This window comes from Clinocottus analis, unplaced genomic scaffold (genome assembly GCF_023055335.1).
Source record: "Clinocottus analis isolate CAN_PGR_092001 unplaced genomic scaffold, fCliAna1.0.p SCAF_12, whole genome shotgun sequence".
Lineage (NCBI taxonomy): Eukaryota > Metazoa > Chordata > Actinopteri > Perciformes > Cottidae > Clinocottus > Clinocottus analis.
Window position 1 is genome coordinate 1,927,901 of NW_027175843.1, and position 26,311 is coordinate 1,954,211.

At 47.7% G+C, this 26,311-nt stretch overlaps 1 protein-coding gene across 1 annotated transcript; it reads right to left on the bottom strand.

Annotated features, from left to right (window-relative positions):
* Nucleotides 1-642: 642 nt before the first annotated feature.
* On the bottom strand, nucleotides 643-22,814 carry slc39a10 (solute carrier family 39 member 10). Its single transcript, XM_068572994.1, has 11 exons — nucleotides 22,771-22,814; nucleotides 15,765-15,843; nucleotides 11,373-13,469; nucleotides 11,041-11,218; nucleotides 5,074-5,249; nucleotides 3,870-4,067; nucleotides 3,672-3,780; nucleotides 3,240-3,575; nucleotides 3,057-3,137; nucleotides 905-1,095; nucleotides 643-795 (listed from the first exon to the last, which is right to left on the bottom strand). Exons 3-11 carry the CDS (start codon nucleotides 13,446-13,448, stop codon nucleotides 643-645), a joined length of 3,498 nt encoding a protein of 1,165 aa, XP_068429095.1. The 5' UTR covers nucleotides 13,449-13,469; nucleotides 15,765-15,843; nucleotides 22,771-22,814.
* Between the last annotated feature and the right edge of the window lie 3,497 nt (nucleotides 22,815-26,311).

A 26,311-nucleotide genomic window follows, 5' to 3' on the forward strand; every position in this document is an offset into this window, starting at 1 on the left:
CTCCCATCCGGGTGCTCGCTCCAGTGGCCGGGGCTTGGCACAGAGAGGTGTTTCACTCCCAGCGGCACGACGCCGCGACTCCATGATGGATGGATGGAGCGCGCACGCCGCAGATGTACGAGGGCGTGGGATGGCGGCGACACGGCACAGGATGATGGCTACGAGATGAGCAGGAAGGACAGCACGCTAACAACAGGTTATGATGATGATGAAGATGATGATGCATAGGCGGTGAGCTGCCTGACTGTGACGAGGAAACGCACTTCCTGCGCCACCTTCCAGAAGTCCGCAGCTCTTTATTTTTTTTTATTTATTTATTTTTTTTTACATTTTTCTTTGTTTTATACAAGATGAAGCTTCGTGGTTAAGCGCAAAGGGGCGGGGCGTTCTCCGGGTCGGCGAGGCGTCGGAGGGGCAGAGTGCAAAGACATCACCGGCAGAGTCACGAGATAGAGGCGGAAGCGACCGCTGCACGCGTTTTTGGAATGGAGGCGCGAGCCGCGAACGAGACCCGCGCCGCATGCAAGACCGGGCCGCCGAGTTTGCAAACGAAAGCGCGTTAAGGCCAAGGAGGACCGCTACCGATGCGTCCAGCTCTCCCCTCCCTCACCCCCCTCCCCTCCAACCCCCCGCTCCCCACCACTAAACGCCAAAATTGACAACGATGCGGTCCTCGAAGATGGCGATGAGCAGCATGATGGCGAACCCGGTCAGCATGCCCAGGTTCTGCAGGGCGAAGTGTCCCAGCTGGCAGCGCTTGTGCTCCTCGCTGTCCCCGTGAAGCATTTCTGGCAGCTGTGACAGAGACAAAGGGACCGGTCGGGATCAGAGACCGACGGGACGACACGCAACACACAACAATTATCACTCTGCCTCTCGTCGGGCCGGAGAGCGCCAGACTTACCATGTCCACCAGAGCCACGTAGAGGAACATGCCAGCCGTGATGGCGAAGATCCAGCTGGTCACATTGTGTGTGTACTGGCCCACGGCGGTGCCGATCACCATGCCGACGTAGGCCATGAGGGCGGACAGCAGGTTGTAGAAGATGGCCTGCTTCACTGACATGCCGGCTTTCAGCAGCACCGCAAAGTCACCTGTCACACACACACACACACATTTAAACACCATTAAAGCTCCAGAGCACCCGTCTCTTGCTCTGACACTCGGGTACTGAGCCTCTGTGTCTTGAGTGATTCTGTTCGCTCGCTGAGTTGTTTATGAAAAAGGTTAAAAGTTACAGGAAGTGTAAAGCGGTGACAGCCACGTGTCCAATTCTCATTTGAAGCGCGCGACACTTTACGCCGCGTGAAGAGCTCGGCACTCGTCGCGTTTTGGTATTTTTACCCTCCGGCCTGTTCTGCCGCTCGGTGAACGAGGCGAGAGCGCTCGAAGCGTCAGTTTTATTGTCAATCTTTTTTTCATGGAGTGAAAAACGCACGAGCGAGAAGAAGCGGAAGGGAAGATGATGGAGAAGAAGAAGAAGGAGGAGGGAGGAGGAAGAGAGGAGGGAGAAAAAGAAGGATGAGGAGAAGAAGTCAAAGTCAGTTTTATTGTCAATTTTTTTCCATGGCGCGGTGAACACAGAAGAAAAAAGGGGACAAGGAGTACGAGAAGAAGAAGAAGGTGAGGATGCAAAAAAGAAGAAGAAGATGAAGACGAAGAAGAATGTCCTTTAACTCCCTTCTGATATGCTAATGATTACACGTGCACGCCGTCTCCTCGCTACTCTCTTAAATCATTGCCGGGCCGAATGCGGGAAGAGGCCCAAGTCTCAGCGGAAACGCCCTGGATTTAGAGAGAGAGGGAGGGAGAGATGAATACTGAGAAGGGGGTGGCCTACATTTCCTGCATCGTGTAACAAGCGGCCTCTTTTCCGAGCTAATTACCTCAATGAATATATTACCAGCCTGCTCTCATCCATCAATCAAACGCAGAGTAAAAAGGGTGGCAGAGGGAGGGAAATTAAAGAGAGACGGTCCACACCCGCTTCACTTCAATGGACTTTTCTTTTTTTTACGTTTCCTGCCTCCGTGGTTCCAATCCGTCCGACAGTCAGACACGCCTGCCGCCACCTCATCTACCGCAATTAACACACCCATCACTGCCAATTAGCTTCACTCTGGGCGGTTAAAGAACCCTCATAATCATCGTCTCTGCCTTTCAGCTGCCGAGGAGGAGCCGAGAGGTGCACTTGTCAAACTGCTGGGTTTGTCTTGACGAGCCGGCCCCTACGGGGGAGGGGTGCAGCCGGAGGGCGGCGCGCCGAATCAACATGAACTGCGAAAAATAACACGGCGGCGAGAGAGAGAGGGAGGGAGGGAGGGAGGGAGAGAAAAAGAGAGACTGATCTCAAATCTCCACGTGCCGCTTGAGACGCAGTCAACCATCTGGTAACTCGAGTGCGGAGAATAAAAATGTTGGAATGTGGACCGGAATGAAAGCTCCTCACGAGCCTCGTGACAGACAGCGACGGCAGATTTCTCTTTGGCAGTTTAAAAAACAGCAAAACGCAAAAAAAAAACAAAAAAACATCGACGACTTTTAAGCGGTTTGAAGCGTTCGTTGAACCTAAATGCGTCACAATGATGCTGTTAAACAGACGCAGACGGCTATTCATCAAGCGCACGCAAGAGGCACAGAAACGGCACCGCGACCGGACACACCAGAAGCACGGTGAGGTGGGAAGAAACAACAACAACAACAACAACAACAACAACAACTGCTGCTGCTCAGAACTAAAATGTTCCTCCGCTGCCGAGTCAAACTGAATGAAAAGTATCCGCTGATGGAAGATATTCGAACAACTGAACAACGCGAGCCGGGCTCGGAACGTCATCGTCAATGACCGACACGTTGACACGTTGACAGGCCATTTCGACGCAAAAAAACAACCATTATTCAGCGAGGAAAAGTGAAAAAAACTAAGGAGAAGAGTGATGGTTAGAGGCCCTGATACTCGCTCGGATTAAAGTTCCCCTCGCGAGGACGAAAAGACTGAGCCGAACGCCTTCGCTCTACTTGTTGAGACGCTTCCTCGCCGTCGCTCTCCACTTACCGAGTTCGTGAGGTAATTCGTGGCAGAAAACAGCCACCGACGTGCTGATGCCGCCCGTCAGGTTGGCGCTGAATGCCGCGCCTGCGGAGGAAAAGAAGAATTGCCTCGTGTCTCGTTTCCTTCTACATGTGAAGTTAGCGCCAACTAGCTTAGCATAAAGACACAAAACCAGAAACCTCTTACCTATCGCCAGGCCGTCGCTGAAGTTATGCATGCCGTCGCCCATGATGACCATCCAGGCGATGCTGGCTATGCCGGCATCCTTCATCTCCTGGTCGGAGTGGCAGTTCCCGCCGTGGGAGTGGCCGTGGCCGCGCGAGTGTCCGTGCGAGTGTCCGTGCGAGTGTCCGTGATGCTTGGCCTTGCCCCCGTTCTCCTTGGTGGGCGACCGGCGTCCTTGCTGGTCGCTGGTCGGCGCCAGCGGCGTCTTGTTGGTGGTGGGGGAGTCGGGCGGCCGCAGCTCCGAGAGCTGCGTGTCGCTGTGGCCGTTGTCGCAGGAGACGGCGGCGCCGTCAGGGTCTGGAAGAGGAGGAAGAGGAAGAGGAGATGCGTCACGGCTAACGAAAGTCCCCCCCGTGGAGAAGCTGGCAACGGCGACCGGAGACACTTGCTTACCTTCGCTGAGCGGCTTCAGGTGCAGCCACTCCGCATCCGAGCGGCGGTTCAGCTTGTGGTCGGACAGCTTCCTGCCGATCTTGCCCTCCTCCTTCGCCTTCTTCATGCCCTGTGAGCGGCAGAGACACGTCATGCTCTGCTCCGCCTACAGGAACTCAGACATTAAGCTCGGCCCGCCGCCGCCGCCGAGTCTCTTACCCGGTGGTCTCTGTAGTGCTTGAACATGCCGATGCAGTGTTCGATGATGAAGAGCATGTAGATGCCGGTCAGCGCCGTCAGGCCCTTCCACACCCCGTCGAACTTTGTGAGCAGATCCATCTCCTCGGCCCCGTGGTGTCCGTGGTGCCCGTGGTCGCCGTGGTCTCCGTGCGCGCCGTGGTCGTGCGGCCCTTGAGACTGTGGTCGAGGACAGGAAGAGAGAGGGATGTGGGAGTGAGGGTCACGTAGATTTCATTTCCCTCGAGTCACACGGATCCAGTCCCCGAAGACTCGGGCCGGGTGACGAGAATAGAACCAGGACGGTTGACGATCAGTGAAAAAACACACCGCGTGCACACAGGTGGGCGGTAAGTACTGGCACAGGGTCAGAGGAAAAGAGTAGAAACATCCAGAACTCTACTGCCCATCAGAAGAGTAGATGACTCCTAAATGATGTGGAGCGAACGTCTGAAATGTTTGCTCCGACGCTGACGGACAAGAAAAGGGCCCGAGCTAACAGAGGATGAAATGTCTGATGGTAAGTTAATAGAAGATTAATAAAGTCTGTGCCACATGCAGCCATAGAGTAAACAAGTTCACGACATGATGGGTTCATCAGGGATTTAATTAAATGTTTGCATGTTTGTCATAACAAACATGCAATACTTCTATTAGTAGAACTACAAATACAAGATGAAATTAAATAGAAGAATTTTCGAGGGAGTTTGAAGACAATGAAAGAGAATTTTATAAACCTGAAGTTAAACCTTTAAAGGGCGAGTGTTGTTTTTAGGTTGATTTCCATACGATCACTTCATATGGCTGTATATATTGTCCCTTTAAACCCTCGTTAGATTTGTAGTGCAGCTAATCATGAAGCTGTCAGGCGGCTCTGAAGGGTCGCCTCTGCTGCTTCGCTTTTGGCTGATTTAAGTGCATGAGATGATGATTGCAGTCGGCACTGAAGAATCAGACTAAGACGTTGTTAAAAGTCACTTTTAGCTTCTTTATGCGAACCTTTTTACCTACTTTTTTTTCTCAAAAAAGACCATTTTAAGACAATTTCTCTGGCGCTACGCTATAAACACCAACCCTGATTTTATTCGCCATACTTTACGTACCGTTTGTACTCCACAAACCTGTGTTTTCAAACCCGCCCCCCCCTCCAGTGTGCACAGATGGTGAGCGTCTGCGGCGTACTCACGTGAGGCAGCAGGTGAAGGAGGGCGTCGCCGCTGAGCGTGCCCACCGCCAGCGCCACCAGGAAGGTGAGCAGGAACTTGAAGCAGGACTGTTTGAGGATGGGCACGAGCACCACGCCCAGCAGAGACAGCAGGCTGATGATGGTGATGGACACAAACCCCCACAGCCACACCCACCCTGGAGGAAGAGGAGACAGAAGTTACCTCACGGCGACGGGGTCAGGAGGCTCTGTAGCCACGCCCACTGTTTTTGAGACGTGTCGGCAGGTTCCTTTCCCACGTAAAGGAAACTATCCTCCTGAGTTTTCCCTCAAACCCTCGCGTCCTTGCGATGACACACGACACCTGAAGCAAGAGATGTGACGTGACATTTCAGCAGAGCGCGGCCTCGTTTTTCATTCAAGGCCGCCTGACGTGAAGCGGACAGAGAGAGAGGGGGAGGAGGAAAAAAAGTCAGAAAAGGTACACTATCATTTAAACTGTCAGCCGAGGACGCGTCTCAACGCGGAGAGAGACAAAGCGCCGCGACGCTTTCGTCACACAGAGGACGAAATGTTTAATGTCGTATGAAATTCAATGTCACATCAAAGCCGGCGGCGGCGTGTTTGCTAAAGCGACGCCGGGTCCCTGGCGGGCTGACGTTGGTTTATAGGACTGGAGCTCAGCGTGCATGTAATGCACATCTTACAGACGATTGACTTCACAACAAACTACATTTTACAAGTGAAAAGGTGAAGCTACGACCTCAAGGTCAACGGGTTTGAAGGGTTTGACCTTGGGAAATGACACTGTACGCACGAAGGGTGTCCCTGACTAAGAATTAACATCTTCAAATCTGATTGGTCAAATTTTGTTTTGCTCATAGATCGCCTTCTACTCACGTTTTATATATTTATAGAAAAATAATGTTTGTTCCTGACAGCCTGCTTGTCGTTTCTACGCACCTCCTCCTGCGTTCTTTTGGAGAATCGTTCATAAATTAAAAAAATAAAGTCGGCCAATCAAGCTCCTTGCATGAAGTTACCGAATAGTTGACTATTCAAGGCCCCGCCCCCCTCTTTTAAACTATTAACTATTGAGCGCTGATACAGCTTAATTCATCCAAACAAAAGAGCCAGAGCTGCCATCTAGCCAGAGGGGGAAGATGACTCATAACAGTAGAATCACGCTGGCAGACTCACTTCCTCTGCTCATTTAATCGGCCCCAGGTGGTGTCGCTTGTGAAGAGATGATCTGAAACATGTCTTACGCCTGACAGAGTGCTCTTTAGAGAGACTGAATCAAGCTGTTACTGTCCCATTACCCAGCTGTAGGATTAAAAAACATTGCAAAAAATATCTCCCCCCCCCCCTCTCCTGGCAGCAGTCTCCTCGCTCCAAACCCGAGGCTGGAGTTCCTCCAGGGGAAATATTTTAACCAAAGAGGAAGGCCCCGATGCTTGAGTGCCGATTACAGCCGCTTCCTCATTAGCTTTTAGGAAGCTAGCTACTCAAAGCCCTGACCCTCGCTGCAGGTTTACATGTGTCCTCTGAAGCCGTGACAGAAAATCTGCTGGCATTTAGTGTCTTGATGATGGCGCTCATCGTTCCAAAATGTCCCACGAGTGTTAGATCGGGTGGAGAAAGACACCTTTCTGTCCTGATTAGAAGCGTCTACATTCATTGTGTCTGCAGGTGAGACGCGTTCATTAGGAACCGTTTGGAAAAGGGCAAGAGTTTCAAAAAAACTACTTGGCAGGTGATTTGATGAGCAATCTGTCAATCAAACTCTTGCAGACGACAGCGAGGGGAAGAATGAAAAAAGAACACATTTTCTATTGTACAAAAATGTTTTTTGGTCTCCTTTCTGACTGTGTCTTTAGGCGGTCGCCATTTTGTTTTGTTTGCAACCAGAAATGACGAGACGATGAAGTACGACTGAACGCTGACACGTTTAGGCGACAAAAATGTCAATTACTGAACCTTTCACGAACTAAAAACACACTGTGGAAATGTTAAAAGTTGTTGTTAAGACTCCCAGACCAGACAACACCGTGGGAGCAACCTGTCAATCACAACGAAGCCCCGCCCAAAATACCCTGCTTTGTGGCCTATTTTACGCTAAATGAGACCGTAACTAGAAAAATGAACCTCGTGTCGTATTGAAGAAGTAAAACTAGAGATTGAGACCATGAGGAGTCGCCCCCTGCTGGACATTAGACAGAATGCAATTTGAAGGCATTGGCTTAATTTCTCGGACTCAGAGGTTGCCACCTGGTCTTGAGGACAGAGTAACAAGAAACTTAGAAAATATCAAGTAAATATGGTAGGTTTGTATTTTTGTAGATTATATTTGCAGTATTGTCTGAAATTTATCTTCCTAAAAGCAAAAGCATTTGTGGTCTTTACTCACCATTTAGGTTTCGTACTTGTTGTTTTGAGCATTTATTTAGGGCACTGCTGCTATGTTACTGTTGCATTCAGTACGAGGCCGTCAGATGTACATCTAATAAAGATGAACCCCCTCATAGGTGTTGGTAACACGGAGTAAAACGTGGATCTAGAATCTGTGTCCCCGCTCGGTTTCTGCGTGTTAAAGTGACCCACAGTGCATCATGTCTACAGTCAGAGAGGCAGTTCATAAACTGTAACTGGTTCAATATTTCAGACAGCACATTGCGAACAATAATGTGACATCTGCTGAAGCGTGAAGCACCACTTTACCCACGGTACACATTGTGTATCGTCAGGCCGAATCCATTTCCTCATCACAGATGAAAGTGTCGTTAATGACCTTCGCTTTCTCGCTCTATCGCGGCCGGCGTTCTCGCTAAAGTAAAAAGGCGCCGCTGCGGTCGGCCGCCTTCTTATTTGTCGAATCGAGCGGAACGACGCGGGGACCCCGAGAGGCAAACTGTACATCAGCCGGACCCCGCAGGTGCTATCGCGCTCGCACAGCTCATCTACTTCTCTATCTCATTACTCTCACGCGGCCCTGGGTCTGAGCGTCGACGTGGAGGTGGGCAAAGGGAGGGTGATGAGAAGGAGATCCACTGGTCTGTGTCTTCCCTCCAATTACGCATCTCCGATGAGCCCAGGGTGGCGCTGAGGCTCTCCTAATTGGCACAGCGCGGGAAAAAAAAGAAAAAGAAGGAGAAGAGAGGGGAGTGTGAGGACCGGAGAAGAAACCCGGCTGCAAATTTCCAGACACCCCGTGGATGCCGGCGGGAGGTAAACGAGAGGTAGCTTCCGCGGCGTGTGGCGATGCCTGTTTTTGACTCGTGGCGCGCAATTGAAGACAATGGAGCGGCTCTAGTTTGCCGCTAATGAGGAGCCTTTTTCTGCCCTCAAGACTCGTTCGCGCTGCGTTGCTTGTCGTCGTTACCAGTTTTATGACTGTTGTCAGCGGCCACACTGCCGCCTGAGGCACGTGTGATACAGGTGTCTCAGGGGGGAGGGAGGCGTGTTTGATAATTAAAGCTTTAAGAGGGCGAACGGTTTGGGATTTCCTCCAATCTCACGGTTGAACTTAAGTACCTGCTGCTTTGACAGTTTAATTCAGTCCTAAAGTGTTCACATATACACTGCTGCAGCTACACACATATATTTATAATTTTTCTCTGGCCATTAAAATGTCGCTTTCTACCTCTAATTCAAAATACATCAGGTTGTGCAGAACGTCTTATGACCCCGAACGTGCCATGTTGTTTACAGGGATAAACTTCCAACCTACTTTGCATAACGTAAAGGGAAACTAAAAACACAGTTACACTGCAGGCACAACACGGTGAACAAATGTGGACCTGCAGCACGGTCAGATTGATCGTCTCAGTCCACGGTGCATCTCCCTTCCACATGTTATCTGCTCCTCGAGATATACACAGGAAGAAAAGAAAGCGGCTTTTTTTCTGTTCTTTGTGTGCAGAAACTAAGATCACTGGCCCTGGTTTACAGCCGGCTTTTAGGGCTCCATGACCTTTATTTCACAACCTGTAACTCATTTACGTTTAAAAACACTGCGATTTTATATTTTACCTCCTCATAAACTGCTTTAACACTGCGAGAAAGTCCCAGAGCAGGGCTTCACACCGACCTTCATTCTTTACAGCGGCGTCTCTCAGTTCAGTTTCAGAGTCTTATTTGATTAAACTGCATTAGTTCAGGGATTCAGAACACGAACTCAAAGAAAAGACATCGCTGTGAGAGTCTTTTTACACAGAAGTGAGAAGAAAAAAAAGAGAAACGTGAACTTTCTCCTAGTGAATATGGCCCAAGGCGACAAGGCGACATGCTTTCGGACTTTCACACAGCTTCCTTAATTTGTCCACTTGCCAATCACCTCCCTCTGATGGCCTTTAGCTATACATCACTCTCACTGGGACTGAGTGACCGAAAGAATCAATCAATTCATAATCATGCTAAATACTTCCTGCAACCGCAATCACATTAAAATACAGCCGTCATCTTTTCTTCACTCATCATGTGGTCGACACAGGAACAAAACTTCCAGCGGCAAAGAAACGTCAAGGCCAGAGAAGGTCATCTGCGGTCCCGGTTGTCAGAACCAAGAGAGATCTTTTTTTAATCTGGATGCGTGTAATTTCAGTCCATCATGTCAGGACAGAATAGAGATGTGTGTGTTCCACGTATTGGCCGGCAACTTTGGTGCCAGCCAAAAGAAATGAGTGGGTGAGTGTGAGAGGGACCCTCTGTTCTCCCCTCTGCATGTACGAGAGCGCCCATGAGTAAACCGTTTAGTCGCAGGCTGCTCCAGTGGAGTGGTCACATTCAGCCGTTTGTGTACAAATGTGGCCAAGAAGCCGCATTTTTGGAGAAACCCTTTCAGAGTGCAAACAAATGTTAAACAAAAGCCACTGTGTTGAGAGGACTGCGCGGTGCCGTGAGCTTTCAGACTCGCGTTATCGAGATCAAAGAGCAAACGCCTCTTCTCATAATGAGGCCGTGCCAGCGGGTTTTTTTTTTTGCACGACTGCGAAACTCGAGAGCTAATCCCGGCTGTCTCGCATCCAAAAGTCATTAGACAGCGAGCTGTTTTCATCTGTAAATAAAAGTCAAAATAAGCGTCGGTGTTGCAGAAATGCAAGAAGCTCGAGATTAGCCGGCAACGGCCGACTCCTCGAGTCTGGGAGCTGCGCTCTCGAATGACTTAAATAAGCTTGTACTCACTGTCAATATCCTGTTTGCTTGTACTTTAAACTAACATCAATGTTACGCTCTGTTATGCTCTGGATGGCAGAAAGAGAAAAAGCCCGATCAATGCACTAATGTTAATAGGAAAAACCCATCCTCATGGGATGACGGTTACTGCTTCACTTCAGCTATTATCACTATAAAATACGGCTTGATTATTTCAATAAACGTTCTATTATGCCGGTCTGCCACTCCTCCCCATTGAGACTAGCTGCAGGTTATATATCCTGATAGCATCGCATTACCAAGCCAATGTTTATTGCGATCGTCTTGTGGTTTCCTGCTTATGAAGATCTGGCCGATGTTACCAGATAACAAAAGTAACTTACAGTTTTTTCTCACACATTCATGAGTCTTACCACACAACACTTCTTTAACAGAATAGTTTTCAATAATATCTCACCTATCTAACTGCTTTTTTCTTTTTAGGTCTGAGTAACTCAGTCATGATGATGTCACTGTGTCATTGGCTTCTGACGAGGAAACAATGACCTACGGTGAACAGACTTGCGGGGTGGACTGTGTTCCCAATGTGATTACGTACTGATGCGTTTAAAGGAGCTGCGACTCGATCCATTGTGCAAACAAAGTTCATTGTGACTTCGTTTGGCCACAACATCGGCGAGGAGATCACACCAACACTGGCAAAAGCTAATCATAGCAATTGTGTCAATCGAGGGCTATTGATCTTGAAAAAAAAGCCACGTGAAGAGTAAAAAAAGGCTCTTAGAAGTCTTTTCAGTCAAAGTGGACACGATCAATATGAAACTCGGCCCTTACCGGAACTGGCGCCCGCCAAGGGTTCCTGCTCCACCTCCATCTGGTGGTAATGGCGGATGCAGACGCGACTGTCTATCTGGTAGAGCAGGGCAGGACACAGGTAGGTGAACTGGCTCGGGGAGATGAGCGAGTTGGGATTCAGGCCGTAGTAGCCGAGGAGCTGAGTCAGGTTCAAACACTGGAAGGAGGACGAGGCAGAACAGTGTTAACCGTGGAGAAACCGCTGGCCGTGGAGCACGCGACACAATGACGACGCTTTCTCTTCTACCAGACCAACTGCCATTTCTAGGAAAGGAAACAGAAGTTGTGGCCTTTCTCTAGCCGAGTCCTACCTCCTCGTGCTGGTGAGACAATCCTCCCAGGTGGCCGGACAAGCCGGGGACGGGCAGAGTCGGGTGGCTGGCGGGCCCTCCGGTCGCTTCCCTCTTGTCCTTATGCGACACGGGGCTGTGACTGTGCCCGTGTCCGTGACCGTGTCCGTGACTGTGACTGTGACCATGTCCGTGACCATGTCCGTGGTCGTCGGGCTGCGGTGCGAGAGGCGAAGGGGTTTTGCGTCGCACTCGCTGAGCTCTGACCCTGGCGGGCTTTCTGGGCTTCTTGGGCTGACTCTCTGTGGTGGCGGGCGAGGACTGAGCCGCCTGAGGGCCGAGGGAGGCGGGAATGTCTGTGACCGTCTGCACCTCGGGGACATGATTGTGGTGATCGCTGTGATCGTGATCGCTGTGATCGTGATCGCTGTGATCGTGATCGCTGTGATCGTGATCGCTGTGATCGTGATCACTGTGGCCGGGGTCGCTGTTGTTGAGGTTGCTGTGGGCGGCGTGATCGTGATCGCTGTGATCGTGATCATGAGCGCTGTGATCGTGATCATGAGCGCTGTGATCGTGATCATGAGCGCTGTGATCGTGATCATGAGCGCTGTGATCGTGATCATGAGCGCTGTGATCGTGATCATGAGCGCTGTGATCGTGATCATGAGCGCTGTGATCGTGATCATGTGCGCTGTGATCGTGATCATGATCGTGATCATGTGCGCTGTGATCGTGATCATGTGCGCTGTGATCGTGATCATGTGCGCTGTGATCGTGATCATGTGCGCTGTGATCGTGATCGCTGTGATCGTGAGCACTGTGGCCAGGGTTGCTGTTGTTGAGGTTGCTGTGGGCGGCGTGATCGTGATCGCTGTGATCGTTGTGGTCGTGAGCGCTGTGGTCGTGATCTTGAGCGCTGTGATCATGATCACTGTGGCCGGGGTCGCTGTTGTTGAGGTTGCTGTTGGCGGCGTGACCGTGATCGCGAGCGTTGTGATCGTGATCGTGAGCGCTGTGATCGTTGTGATCATGTGCGCTGTGATCGTGATCGTTGTGATCGTGAGCGCTGTGATCGTGATCGCTGTGATCGTGGTCATGAGCGCTGTGATCGTGGTCATGAGCGCTGTGATCGTGGTCATGAGCGCTGTGATCGTGGTCATGAGCGCTGTGATCGTGGTCATGAGCGCTGTGATCGTGGTCATGAGCGCTGTGATCGTGGTCATGAGCGCTGTGATCGTGGTCATGAGCGCTGTGATCGTGGTCATGAGCGCTGTGATCGTGGTCGCTGTGATCGTGGTCGCTGTGATCGTGGTCGCTGTGATCGTGGTCGCTGTGATCGTGGTCGCTGTGATCGTGGTCGCTGTGATCGTGGTCGCTGTGATCGTGGTCGCTGTGAGGTGGAGAAGACAGATCTTTTTGGTTCGAGCCGGGTACCTGCTCATGTTTGTGCTCTTTGTCGTGATCGTGATCATGATCATGATCGTGAGTGTCCTGCACGTGTCCGTCAGATTGTCTCGGGTCGCTGTCCTCCGCCTTGGCGTGGTCATGATTGTCGTGTTTACGGCCGCCGGCCGGTCCGGCGGCGGTGGTGTGCTCCGGGCAACTCGTGGGAACTTGCTGGTTCGCGCCGGGCTCGTGGTGCGGATGGCCCTGCTTGCGACCCTGACCGCGCTCTTCGTTAGCCGGCGAGTGCGAGCGGATCCCCTCCTTCATATCCATCAGGTCGAGGTGACTCACGTGGTCGTGGCCCAGCTGCTCGTGATCGCCGTCCAGCACCTTCACTTCTCCCAGACCCAAGCTCAGCAGCATGCTCTGAAACCCCTGGAAGTCCAGCCGGTCTTTCTGGCCGTAGCGCCTGAACAGCTGCTGGATGTAGAAGCGCTGCTCCTCCTCCAGACTCTCCCCGTGAGGACTTTTGGGGTCCGGGGACGACGCGGATCCTCTCACGTACGGGGCCTCTGAGATCTGCAGGTCGCTGTGGGCGTGGTCGCCGTGGGCGTGTCCGTGCCCGTCTGCATGGCAGCGGTTGCACTGATGGAAGATCAGGGTGAGCACGCACAGGAAACAGAACTTGGTGTGCACGTGCACTCGCATGGTCCTCTTGCTTCTGGTCCCCTGCCGACACAGGAAAGTGACAGAAGCAGAATTTGTTACACATTCACACAAAAACTTCAGCTACAGTTGACATCGTTTGTCGTTTTACTGGCGAGTTTCCGACCTAGTAAACTGGAATTTCAAAACTATTTGACCTTATTCTTTATTAAATTGAGCATATGTTTGTATGTCTTTCGAATCAAAGTCACATTCTGAGCGGATCCACACGTCCTCGCTTAGTTTTAGTCCCTTTAAAACAATCGGACTGATTAATGACGACGGCTACTGTCACTTTGTTTCCTGTTTGTCATGTTTATCAGCTAAATAAGACGGGTCAAATGTCCATTTTATCATCTCATCGCTCAAAATGCTCGGCTGCCATGACCTGACTAAATAATAAAAATTCATATTTTCCTGACATTGATATAAAACCGGCCGAAACGTTAAGAAAAAGATACAGCTGCTGAATGTTCCAGCAGATTACTGTTTGTTTAGATTAATCCTTATGACGCCAGTATAAAAAACCCCATAAGAGCGTCTCCAGTACGGTGCAACGGGGCCTACGTTAGTTCCCACTTAATCATAAATTACACACATAAAAAGATTTAGGATAATAAGCCGGCACACCGCACATAAATACTGCAGACAACCCCTGAAAGCTGCTACCTTTAGCTTACCATAACAGATCCTAATAACTGAATCAGGGAGCCCTCCGGAGGAGACGCTCCTCTGTGAATTGTGTAACAAATAGCTTGTTTTCCCCCCACTGAGTCTAAAAAAAATAAATAAATAAAAAGAGCCTGAAGCAGCAATATCATCCCAGTCAAATGATCCTCATAAGGTCTCTTGCCTGTGGGGGTTGACGCGTGAGGGGTGAGGGAGGAGGGAAATGGTGCACAGCAGAGCCCAAACGCACAAAAACACAGAGGTCTCTGGCAGCCGGCTTGTTGGCAAAGTGTGCGCTGGATTTACAGCGTGTGCGTCTTGAGGGATTAGACGTGGTGTGCAGACTACGTGTCCTGGACTAAATGTTAGGCGACAAATGATAGAGATGCTGCTCACGGTTGTCAAAGCCCGGCAACGACAGCTTGTACACTGTGGGCAACAACAACAACAACAACAAGGGAAGCGCCCCGCTTATCTACGTTTATTTTTATATATCCACTAGAAGCGAGAAATTCCAAAACAAAACCTAAGAATGGAGGACACGCACAACAAGTTGCAGTCACACAGAATACGCTACACAACGCGTTGGTGATAGACTTACAATTGGCTGTTTTGGGGTAAAAAGAAGCAATAATCTACCGATTTAACATGATCAATCCAAAAGAAATAATTGAATCCTTAACAATACAGTGTTGGTCTTTCCGCCCACTAAACAAATGGACAGAGAACACACACAAATACTCAAACAAAGCCCTTGTTAACGCTCTCCTTGATCAAGGTGTTGACGACGTCAACATCTTATCAGCTGATGACCATCAGCTCACAAGAATATGTGCAAAAGCGGCCTCTGTTATCAGCATTTCTTCAGGTAATGTTACATCACGGGTAAATGTTATCAAAATGTCAAAATGGAGACAAGGATTACAGCCCGTCACTGACATTTTCTGTGCAAACCACATGATTTAAAAACTTCAACAACAACAAAAAAAAAAAGGCCGCGAACGAATCAAATCCCTCGAAGCCGGCGGCGGACAGAAGATTTAGAAGTGACGTTTCAGAAGGTGGAAGCGAGGCTACTTACCACTTTGTGCCCTTGAACGTGTGAAATTAAGTTTGGCCACGGAGTGAATGATGCCGCCGTGACTTAAGGCTGCAGACTGTTAAGTGTGGCTACAAGTCTCCTTCACGGTTGTCTACAAGACAGTGTTTATAAACATGAGGCAGCAGTGACCTATGAACCTTTACAGCACGTGGAGGGGGGGGGGCAAAAACCCAGGATATGTTTCTAAGAGCACACCCTCTGAGCTGCAACAGAGCCCGCTGTGTTTCCCTGATTGGAGCCTTTGTTTGTGCTTGTTGTTTGGTACTAAATAGTAATTCTCCTGTTCTCCTTCAAGAGTTCAACCGTGTGCTACACCGACCGCAACCTATTCTAGTGCACAAATTCACTTTGCAGAACATGTTTATTTCTCTAAATTGAGGTTGAATATCTCCTTATTTGCTGTAAACATGTACAACTTCATATTTTTCTGAATGAAAACAAATGAAATACAGTGAGCTGCATTGCAATACGCACCACAGTGTCACTTGTCTGTTCTATTACAATGGATCTTAACTGTAAAACACATGTTGTGCAACGCGGTAACTCACCGTAATACTTCTCCTCTTACTCGGCCCTCCTGATGCTGCTGCTGTTGGGGGGTTTCCAACTCGTCTTAAAAGGTGCACCCTGCAAACAAATCAGAGAGGACAGACGGGTGAAATTGGGGAATCACCCAAACACGTTTGTCACCTCGAGCCGGTAAAATTTTCGCACGACGGAGCAGAACAATGTGACGCTCTTTCATACGGGATGCATGTGTAAAAATGTCTCCCTCACAAGGGAACTTGTAATATTATAAGAAAGACCTGTGTTTAAAGCAAGTTCACGGACATTTTTTTTTAAAAATTCTTTGCTTTTGTAAATAGTTGGTCTCTTATGAATCGTTTGGACGACCAGAAGGCCTTCAAGCGGAGATCCAGAGCAGTGGGAGACCTCGCGGTGACTACTTCCACTTCTTATATACAGTCTACGTGATGCCCCGCTGAAGGACATTAAAAAAGTCACTAAAGCTGCGATACTGACAGAAAAAACGACAAATATATTGAAAAGGTTGAATGAGATAATTCAACTGTTTGTTTCATCACATGAGGGGATGTTGGGGTTGATTTGAGCAACAGTGTGGCTCAAACTGACAAGAACAGACCCATCGCTGACGTTGAGTAACAGCCGGTCACTTCCCACTATGACAAGTCTGCTAAAAAAGAAACCTATGCCAGTATACGGACAAACAGGTGCATTAAATAAACAATTATTATGACAAAGACTTCTCATTGGCTCACAGCAAAACAGGGAAGAAAGAAAAAAACCTCCCTGTGTCCGGCACATTCGAAATGAGGACGAGAAATGGTGGGACAGGAATTTAAAAAAAATATGTAAAGATAAAGTTAGACTATGACCCTTTGTTCCCTGGAGCAAAACATCCTAGATGGATGATTAGAGTAGCAAAATAACAACTACATTGTTTTTGATTTAAAGCAACGGTGAAGACTCCCTTGATGGTACACAATAATACTTACAGCTACATTAAGCGATGTATACTTCTACACAATAATAAGAAATCCTCTATGAAAATATTACAATTGATCTGAATGTCTCCAGTTAAGCTTTTGCAGACGGCAACTACCTCAGGCATGAAATGTGTTTTGGCAAAACGACGTGGCAATAAGGGAGCCGAGCAGCTGCCAAACCTGATTTCATAAAAATATATTTATTCGTTTTTCATGATTTCTCCACGCCGCAAAAACTATTTTACCATGTCCTTTCCAGGTTGGTAATGACAAGAGGAGGCCTGTTGTTCTCAAGAAACTCTCCTCAGGAAAACGGCTTTGGCCCCTAAGCTGTTTCATATGATTCTCACGCGACCACACGCACAGAGACACACACACACACACACACACACACACACACACACAGACAGACAGACGAGGAACGAGCGATATGAATCTCCTCCGGTATTCAAGAAAAGGCACCGAATGCTTTTGTTACAAAACAAGTCAAAGATAAATAAGTGTTGTTTTTTCCTTGTGCTTCTCATTAAACACAATGTGCAATGCAGTCTGAGGGCCGTAAACCTGCATTCAAAGAAATAAATCATGGACACATCTACAATATTTGTGAAAGACGGAGCGAGGCGTCGCTGTGGATATGTGTTACTGCCAAAAACCAACTGTACAACCACATCTTGCACTAAAGGAGTGGGTAGTGAGGGTGAGTCAGAGGACAAGTACAAATATGACTGAGTTTGCAAAGAGGGCGGATGGGCCTAACCCAAAGCCAACGGTTAGTGGGAAATCGTAGGGGTTTTTCCACACCTAAACGTCTGAACCAATGGGTGGTTGGTTTTGTCAGCCTCAATCTGTGTGTGTTTGATCTTCTTACTGCACAGTTTCACAGCGGGGGCTATTTTCTACCTCTGAACACGCTTCATTGTAATGAGGCACATGCCATCCACATGATGTGGATCCAGTATATCCTGCCGGACATGATGCCAACGATCCCTTCTGTGTAACGGCAGCGGCCGAGACGCGCCCATCAGCGGTCAGCCCTGACACCGTCTATAAATATAGATACTTACTTCCTTAAAAGGTTAAAAACAGCTCCTCTAAAGTCCCAGTGGATTTATGTCCCTTTGTTAAGGGTACATTCATCGATTTTGTATTTGCCAAATGTGTCAATAAAAACAACTAAATAATAACTATCATATTTTTCTGTAAAGCAGCTTCAAATGTTCGATGACTCAGCGTTAAACTTCAGAGGTTTTGAAGCGGCACTATGTCAAGCTGCCCAGTTAAATGCAAAGGACTTGATTTTTAAATCCCTCTGGTGACCGAACCGCTCAAAATATTCTGTTTCGCTGTGAACTACGTCACAGTGCAGAAGCTAAAGAGGCTCCGACTTCAGTTTCACTGGAACTTTAAAAAGGAAATTCTCCAAAAAGACATGCCTGAACGTCCTCTGATTAGTCCACTTAAACCATAAGAGGACCCTTAACACTATGTCATGTCCTCTGAGAGGACCCTTAACACTATGTCATGTCCTCTGAGAGGACCACAGTCTGCCGTTTCCAGCTTTAGCCATCAGCGTGTCCTTAGCGTTCGCGCCACAGCGGCGAGGCTGCACGGCGAGACGTTACCAGACGGACAGAGTGTGACATCATCACAGCTTAGCTCAACCGCTCCCAAGCAGCACGAGCAAGTATACATGTTTACAGACATCACGCTTTTGTTGCTGCTGCAAAAAACAAAATGATGAAGGTAGTCATTTTTGACACGTCAAACCAGCCGTCCTTTGAACGGGACCAGCAATTCTGTGGAGTTTGTCATGCGGTTGGTCTCCTGCAAATCTCCTGACTCAGAGTACCAGGCACACTTAGAAAAAAGCTCTTTTCAGCATATAGCCGGGTAATAGCACTTTGCACAGGAGGAAGGTGAAGACACGTGTTTAAGTGTGCTCGTCATCACCTGAATTTAAAGAAAGCTTGATGACAATATGGAGTTTGGCAATGACACATAGCATCCTCCCTGAACTTCTCACTGAGCCCTCGCGCCGCATCAGATCCAGCTTGTCGTAAGCTCGAGGCCACGGACTCGCTGAGGCAACGTCAGCGTCGGAAAAAGATGACGTGCGGAGGGATCGCTGCGGCGAGGCGCAGGTGCACGAGTGATGCTCTGTGGCCTGGAAGCGCTTTCCTGAGAGGGTAAAAGAGCCACTCGACACGGACGAGTGAACACAACAATCGGCCGAGGAGGACACCGAGCAGATGGTTAAAGAGACAAAAAGACACCTTCGCAGAACAGAGTGCCGCTTACCTTCAGTCGCAAATAAAGCCCACCACACACAAAAAAAACAACGGGAAGTTTGTGCAACACCGATACGAAAGCGTTCACCCCAGCACCGACATAAGTAACAGGTTGAATGTTTTTGAGGCTTTTGAGTCGACTGACTTAACTAATTTTTCAAAGGGAGGAGGGGTTGCACAGTGGAATGTGTGTGTGTGTGTGTGTTCGAGCAGTTAGGGAGCACCTGACCAGCTACTCACGGTGTGTGTGTGTGTGTGTGTGTGTGTGTGTGTGTGTGTGTGTGTGTGTGTGTGTGTGTGTGTGTGTGTTTAAGTGTACTACTGGTGGGACAGGACAGTCTCTCTGCTTTGTCTTGATGTAAATCAACAACTTTAAATGCATCAAAAAGATATCAGAAAGGCCAACGTGGTGTCCAGTGAGATGTCCTTGAGGAAAATGATCCTCGGTAAGTTTGCAGAAACGTTTCAGCTCATCCTGCACGCTTGATAACGTTTCCTCACTAAACCGATGCCCACTGTGGTGTTTGAGCTAAAATCCTAGTTAATGTTGCTGAGGTTAGAACGGATGCATTGGTTAGAGAATGTTCGCAAGCATGACTTTAAAAAATGCCCCGTCTGCATTAAAAAAAAGCCGTATCGTTAAACAGCAGGAGTGTGGGAATGGTTTGAGGTGTGCAGCAGATTGCAATCATATCAAGCACTAAAACAAATTCACCCGCCAGGCTCCATATTTACACAATTCTTATAAAAAAAACACGCAGCTGGCAGCGACGGAGACTTTCACTAAGGGGTTCGTACGGTACCAGGGTAGGGTTACCTTTTTTCTTTCTTTAGTTGAACAACTAAAGTAAACTGCTTTAAAATTATTCTGGCATTTCAGGAAAGGTGGAAGTGGATCCTGAATCGAGGATTTTAAATTTAATTCCTTTGTTTGTACCTGTCGACACTGGCATGGGACCTGCAGACAAACTTATGCAAAGAAACAATTAAGCTCAAACAAAAAGGTTTAAAGGCCACGACTGATAGTGTTGTAATGTTCTATTGACACACAGATTACAATACTACAAGACAAAGAAACTGGAATAAATATGTGATTTGAATCAGGGGATGGACATTATCAGCAGACTAATTGCCAAAGGCCAGAAAGTGGCATACTAATAAAAACATGAGGCTGTGAACATTATCACCTCAAACGTTCATTTGTTCATTCACATTAGTGCTTCATTCTGGGATTTCTGGCTTGATTTCAGCAAATTATGGGTCACAATAATGCTTTTCTTTTGTTGCTTTGTCCTCAGTGGAACCGAGACGACAGAAAGGCAACAAACACGCAAATTCCCAGCCAGGAAAAGGCCGGCGTAATCCTGTGTTCATTGCGTGCGCTTTGTGTTCCCCGTGGTAATCCAAATAAGTAACACAACAATTTTGAAATAGAACACAAGTCCGGGGTTTTCCCGTCTACGAACCGTAAGCCTCCTTTAGGTGTTTAGCCGGCAAAGCCCAGACCAAAAACACAATTTCATTCGACGGCATGCATCTTTGATATGAAAGAGGAAGTTGGTCACGATGTGATTCACGGATCAAGAAATTGACGAGGTTCCATCTGTAAGGCTTCGCCGAGCCCCGAGTCTCTTTTTTTTAAACTCAATTATAGAAATGTACTTTCAGTGGGCTACTAACTACACAACTACACTACAAAAGGCAATGCACTTACTGTAAGAGTTTAAAAGTCTCTTACCGGCTCTCAACATGTCTGCAGCGAGTCGATGGCCGACACGATGACTACAGAGTGACATCATTGCTCAAGTAGATGCAACTCCACCGTATCTTCACACAGCTAATTGTTGTTTGCCGCCACGTTAATATTCATATGTGAAACACAGCTCCTTTAAACTGTAATTTCAATCTGTATGCTGCAATCATGAAGCCTTACTTGTGTGTTGTAAATACAGTTTAGTATCGCAGCTCGTCTCTTAAAGGAGAAACTGCACCAGGTTCACACACAGAAAGCTCAGTGTACCAGTCGTGTTGAGGACGGTCCAGGTCTGGGGAAAAATAGCCGTCATCAACCGAGCCCCTGGTCTCCACTGTGAGAACGGTACAGCGCCCAGAAACATAACTAAGCCGTTTAAGACCTGCGTTATTCATCAACTCGGGAACATGCGGAGGCACAGATTTACAGAACGTGGCACAAATAAAATTGTGATGGATATTTTACTGAGCAACGCTGAAGCTCATGCATTATATTATAGATCAAAGGTTCTCTAATCCTGGGGGCACAGCATTTCTCTGTCCTCTTTTATTAGACTGGAGTTAACGAGACGGATCAGTTAATACCAGGATGTTCCCCACTGCAAATGTACACAGGCGCCAACAACAAATATAAAGTCAGATCCACCTGCTTTACTAAATCAATTTTGATTAGTTGTATTTTTTAACCACTTCTCATTTTGCAGAGTTCAGTGAGTTCAGAGTTCAAACGAAGCAAAGCATTACCTTAAAGTTAAAGCGACATAACTTGGCTGTATATTTTGAGCGACAATGTAGCCCAACTCCGTACCAGGAGCTCATGTGTATGACTGGTGTGTGGCTTAAAAACTCATTTCCACTGTGTAAGTCACTATAAATATACTGCAGACAAGAGAAACACTTGAACCTTGTTGCATGTATGCAAATCATTTCATCAGGATCATGAGAGGATATTTTAAAAAGGGATGGGAGATGCATTTCATCTTTTCCATAAAGATACCTTACAAACAAACAAACTACAATTACATTCTTAATCCAGACATTTTAATATTGCAGTTTAACAGTGTACGTTGAACACACCCGTTAATGAGGATGCGCTGTACAAAGAAATGAAAAAGTACATTTTACAACATTCATTGTTGGCCCCACGTGCTAATGCGACCATGGCACCTGTTCCGGGAAGTACGGTTATTATTTTGCATATGCCAAGAAGTGCTCCCGCCTGCTTTTGCACACGGTGTTACTATATATGGAAATGCAATACACGGTTACTGACTAAATTAACCTCTTCAACGTTCAAAGGGCCATAAGCACCTCACAATAGGACGCAACGAATATGGATCAGCGCGGACGATAAGACGTAAATGTCAAATTTACATTTGCACGTGTGCGTGTGGGGGGTTACATTTAAAATGCAATTTTAGAAGCAACTCTGTCAAACACGTTTGTCTTTCTTAAAATGAAGCACCCTCATTATTAAAACAAGCCCAGACGTGATTTACCGCCCATCAGCTACCGCGTCTGGTCCACGGAGCCGGGCTTAAACGCCGCACGTGGTGCGCATGAAGCCACGCCGAGCACCTCGCTTCTTCCCCCGTCATTGAAACGTGCTTTACAACCACACCAACTTTAAGATACTGATCTAACTCATCGACCGTCGGCACACAACTTGTCGCCGTTGTGCGCCGCGAGAAGCCCCCCGAGGGCTGCCGTAGGGAGGGAGGTGGGGGGCACGAGCGCGACGCCGCCCCTCGCTGACCGGCTAATGCTAATGCTAACGCTAGCCCGGAGAGGAAGGCAACAATTCCGCCAGCTAACGTTAGCTAGCAGATGACTCGCGGGGAATTGTCTCTACGACGACCGCGAGCAGCAGTAACGTGTGCCGGTTGAAGAATTCGTGGCACGCGCTCACAACAGCGGTTAGTAACTTGTTCGCGTCGCGGTGAACGCCGCTCGGGTCCATGTTGTGGGAGTGAATGACAACAAATGGGTTTTTATATAGCTACCTCACTCGAGTGCCGTGTGCAGCTCCTCTCCGCTCGGTACCAAAAAAAAAAGAGAAAACCCCCGGCCCTTTTTACGTCGGCGCGCGGACGTTGCCCGTCATTCACCAACGCGGCTAACGCACTTTCCGTAGAGCCGCGGCAGCGGCGGACCGACAGTCTGCGCAATCTGCGCAGGAGAAGCGAATAACTAGATGACGGCTCTTTGCGCCCGTCTGAGCTGTCATATGACTGGCTGAGGAAGTGATGTTCAGGGGATCAGACCCGTCCAGACGATGAGCAACTGCTCCAACTGCGTCATTAGACAAATACGCCCTCTCTTTTTTATTTTATATCTCGTGGCAATCATACAGGAAGCTGAGCTCATGACCCTTGTTACTCTGAAACTTTACTGGATCGTTTTATGCCGTTAAAGTAAAACACAACAATGTCTTAAACTCCAGTTTTAGTATAGTTTAGTTTTTATTTTCCACATCAATATGTCACAAATCTGCTGCGTATGTAAAGTAATATAAACAATACACTAAATCAACAAAAGTACTTAAGGTGGTTTAAACAAGAACAAAAGAAAAGTCTGCATTGCAATGAAATAAAACTAGTCAATTACACCAATATGAAGTTAAATGGAGAGAAAATATCATAAAGTAACATAAAAAGTAAAAGATAGAAAGCAGTAGGTGTAAAGCAATTTGACCCAAATGAAGACAAAATGGAGAGAGAAAGAAGATATTTTAGACTAGGACATCTGACTTTACGTGTCTGCATGTTCCTTATTTACTCACCAAAGTTTTGATTGAAGACACACTTATAGCCCATGAACTGTAGAGGTGTAGACTCTTGCACTGTGTGTGAGGAGACATTCACAATAATTAGACAACATTGACTGAGATTACAATCACAAACTCAATCTGTGTTTTAGGACCTTTTACGATCCGACAAGAGAAAGTCTGACGCAACCGCCGCTTCAAACTGTTTACTTTTGTTTCATCATACACAACAAGTGTCTTCAGGTTTGCCAAAATCACCCATATCTTGATCATTTTATTATACAATCATCGTTTGAGATACACTTTCTAGTCTTAATGTAAACTATAAATGCTACGAACGTGTGTTATTGTTGTTATTGTTTACTGTCAGTTGTGTTGCAGGTTTCATTTAAGAGAAAAGAGGAGATATATTTTGAAATATTGAGTTCCTTTGAGTTAAAATGTCGTTTTTAAGTATACAATTGATTTAAAAAAAGGTTTATTTTTGCATCATTTTTTCATATTAACATGAAGACACATTTGACTGCTAACTTTACACTTTGTGCTTTTCTGCAATACCTTTATTGATTTTGTACAAAGTTAATAAATAAATGTGATGACTATGCCAACACACTATCACATAGTCAGGCTGGTGCCGTCTGTGTGAAAGGTATACACTCTTTTAAAAAGCCCAGGCTCTAGTTTAATACTAAATACATATTTGGGTATTTATATTGCTCGGAGAGTAGACAGATATCAGGGCACTAGTGCAATGTAAAGCTTAATCTAGATGAAAAATTACCTGAGATTAAGTACATCATCTCCAGAATAGTTGGATTTGGATTTGGACATGGATTTGTGCCTAAATTAATAACTGAAATCCAAATTCCACCCACATCTGGCTCCTGTTATGGGTCATATAACTCTTGAAATACATAACATTTTGACTCCCACCACTGTTGGCAGACATTATTTGAACCTTGGGGCGGTAAAGAACTGGCTACCAACTCAAAATGGTCGTGGCTGAAGGCATCACGTGAACATCATGAGGAAGTGCTTTGTGATCGTTGGGTTGTACGTGTGTGTGAGGGCCTCGTGCAGAAAAATGAGAACAAGCATGAAGAGACGAGCAAGACTGTGTCACTTTGGTGAAACAGCGACCCCTGTGGCCACAAGTGGATATTACACAAGACCTTGAGTTTCACTTCATTTCCCACGATTCTCTGAAGCACACAGAGGCCTCCTGGTTTAATGTCAACAGGTTGTGAGATGTGTGTGAAAGCTCTGGGAGAAGATAGTCAGCATATTCTGTGTTTTATGTTTTTTTTAAATCACCATTCAACATGCCCAGAAATTATGAATATAAACTTAAAATAACAAAATAATATTTTCTTCGAATGAAAGTTGCATCTTTATCATAAGCAAGCAGTCATAACATAATTCTATTAAAACACTATATACACATACTGTGTGTGTGTGTGTGTGTGTGTGTGTGTGTGTGTGTGTGTGTGTGTGTGTGTGTGTGTGTGTGTGTGTGTGTGTGTAGTGGAGCATAACTTGGCTGCCTCTAGTTTCTGTTGTCCTCGCTCCAGTCGTGTCCAGCTCCTCACTTCCTCACCTCCTCAGCTCCTTACCTCCTCAGCTCCTCACTTCCTCACCTCATGAGCTCCTCACCTCCTCAGCTCCTCACCTCCTCAGCTCCTCACCTCCTTGGCTCCTCACCTCCTCAGCTCCTCAGCTCCTCAGCTCCTCACTTCCTCACCTCATCAGCTCCTCACCTCCTCAGCTCCTCACCTCCTCAGCTCCTCACCTCCTCACCTCATCAGCTCCTCACCTCCTCAGCTCCTACCGTCTCCAGGTCCCACGTCGTCCGTCCCTCCTGATCACAGAGGTTAATATCAAGCGATTGGCAGCCGCGTTCCCACTTAGCGCTCGAGGTCCCTGCCAGTCGTAAAGCAACGCTGGAAGAGCCATTGTGGCTTTCACTGTCATGTAGCCAGCACCGGCCCGGCAGACGGAGGATGAAAAGTCCCAACGACCGCATTGAATCATGAGCTGGACTCAGCCCCGGCCCTCCACACACACACACACCTCGGCATGGGGAGCCATTTCCAGTTGAAATGCCCCTTGCTGCAGATCACTGAGGTGATATTTCCTGCACTGCAACGAGCGTGGTTACGGTCCGCAGGCTACACCTGACGCCGCTTTAGCCCACGAAGCGACGCCCGGCGTGAGAGACGAGGCGTCGCGCTCCTGCTGAAATGGCCCCCGTGAAAAGGGTGAGGTGATTCTCAATGAGGACAACAAGTACAACTTTACACACCTGCCTGAGGCCACACGGGCGTGAACAGCCATCGTGTGCATAATTACCCACCACGAGTGAAATAGTACATTCGAGTCGTACACCTTATTTTATCACCGGAGCCAATGTTGAATCTCAAAGGTCGTCCATATCGAATGGGTCCTTCAACAAGATGGAAGTAGGCATTGGGGATATTCAGTCTGTGTGTGTGTGTGTGTGTGTGTGTGTGTGTGTGTGTGTGTGTGTGTGTGTGTGTGTGTGTGTGTGTGTGTGTGTGGCTGACATCTTGCTGATGCAGAGCAATATTGGGACCCCAGCAGACTCGCTGGTGCTCTGTCCTGGAGGGCAGCCAAAGACAGAGAAAAGAGAGGGAGAGAGGGAGAGTGGGGAGGTGAAGAGGGAGGAGGGGGACGGGGGGGGGGGGGTGACAAGTTTTAAATATCAGCTCATTAGCCACCTGTAAACCCATCTAATGAGCCTTCATGGATTTTTCATT

Bases quoted from the DNA above. Each gene is read 5' to 3' on its own strand.
- slc39a10 (XM_068572994.1), bottom strand. From the start codon at position 13,448: ATGCGAGTGCACGTGCACACCAAGTTCTGTTTCCTGTGCGTGCTCACC. The intron at 11,219-11,372 runs GTAGGACTCGGC...TCCTCCTTCCAG, and splicing joins TGTCTCACCAGCACGAGGAG to TGTTTGAACCTGACTCAGCT. The intron at 4,068-5,073 runs GTGAGTACGCCG...CCTCGACCACAG, and splicing joins TCCTTCACCTGCTGCCTCAC to TCTCAAGGGCCGCACGACCA.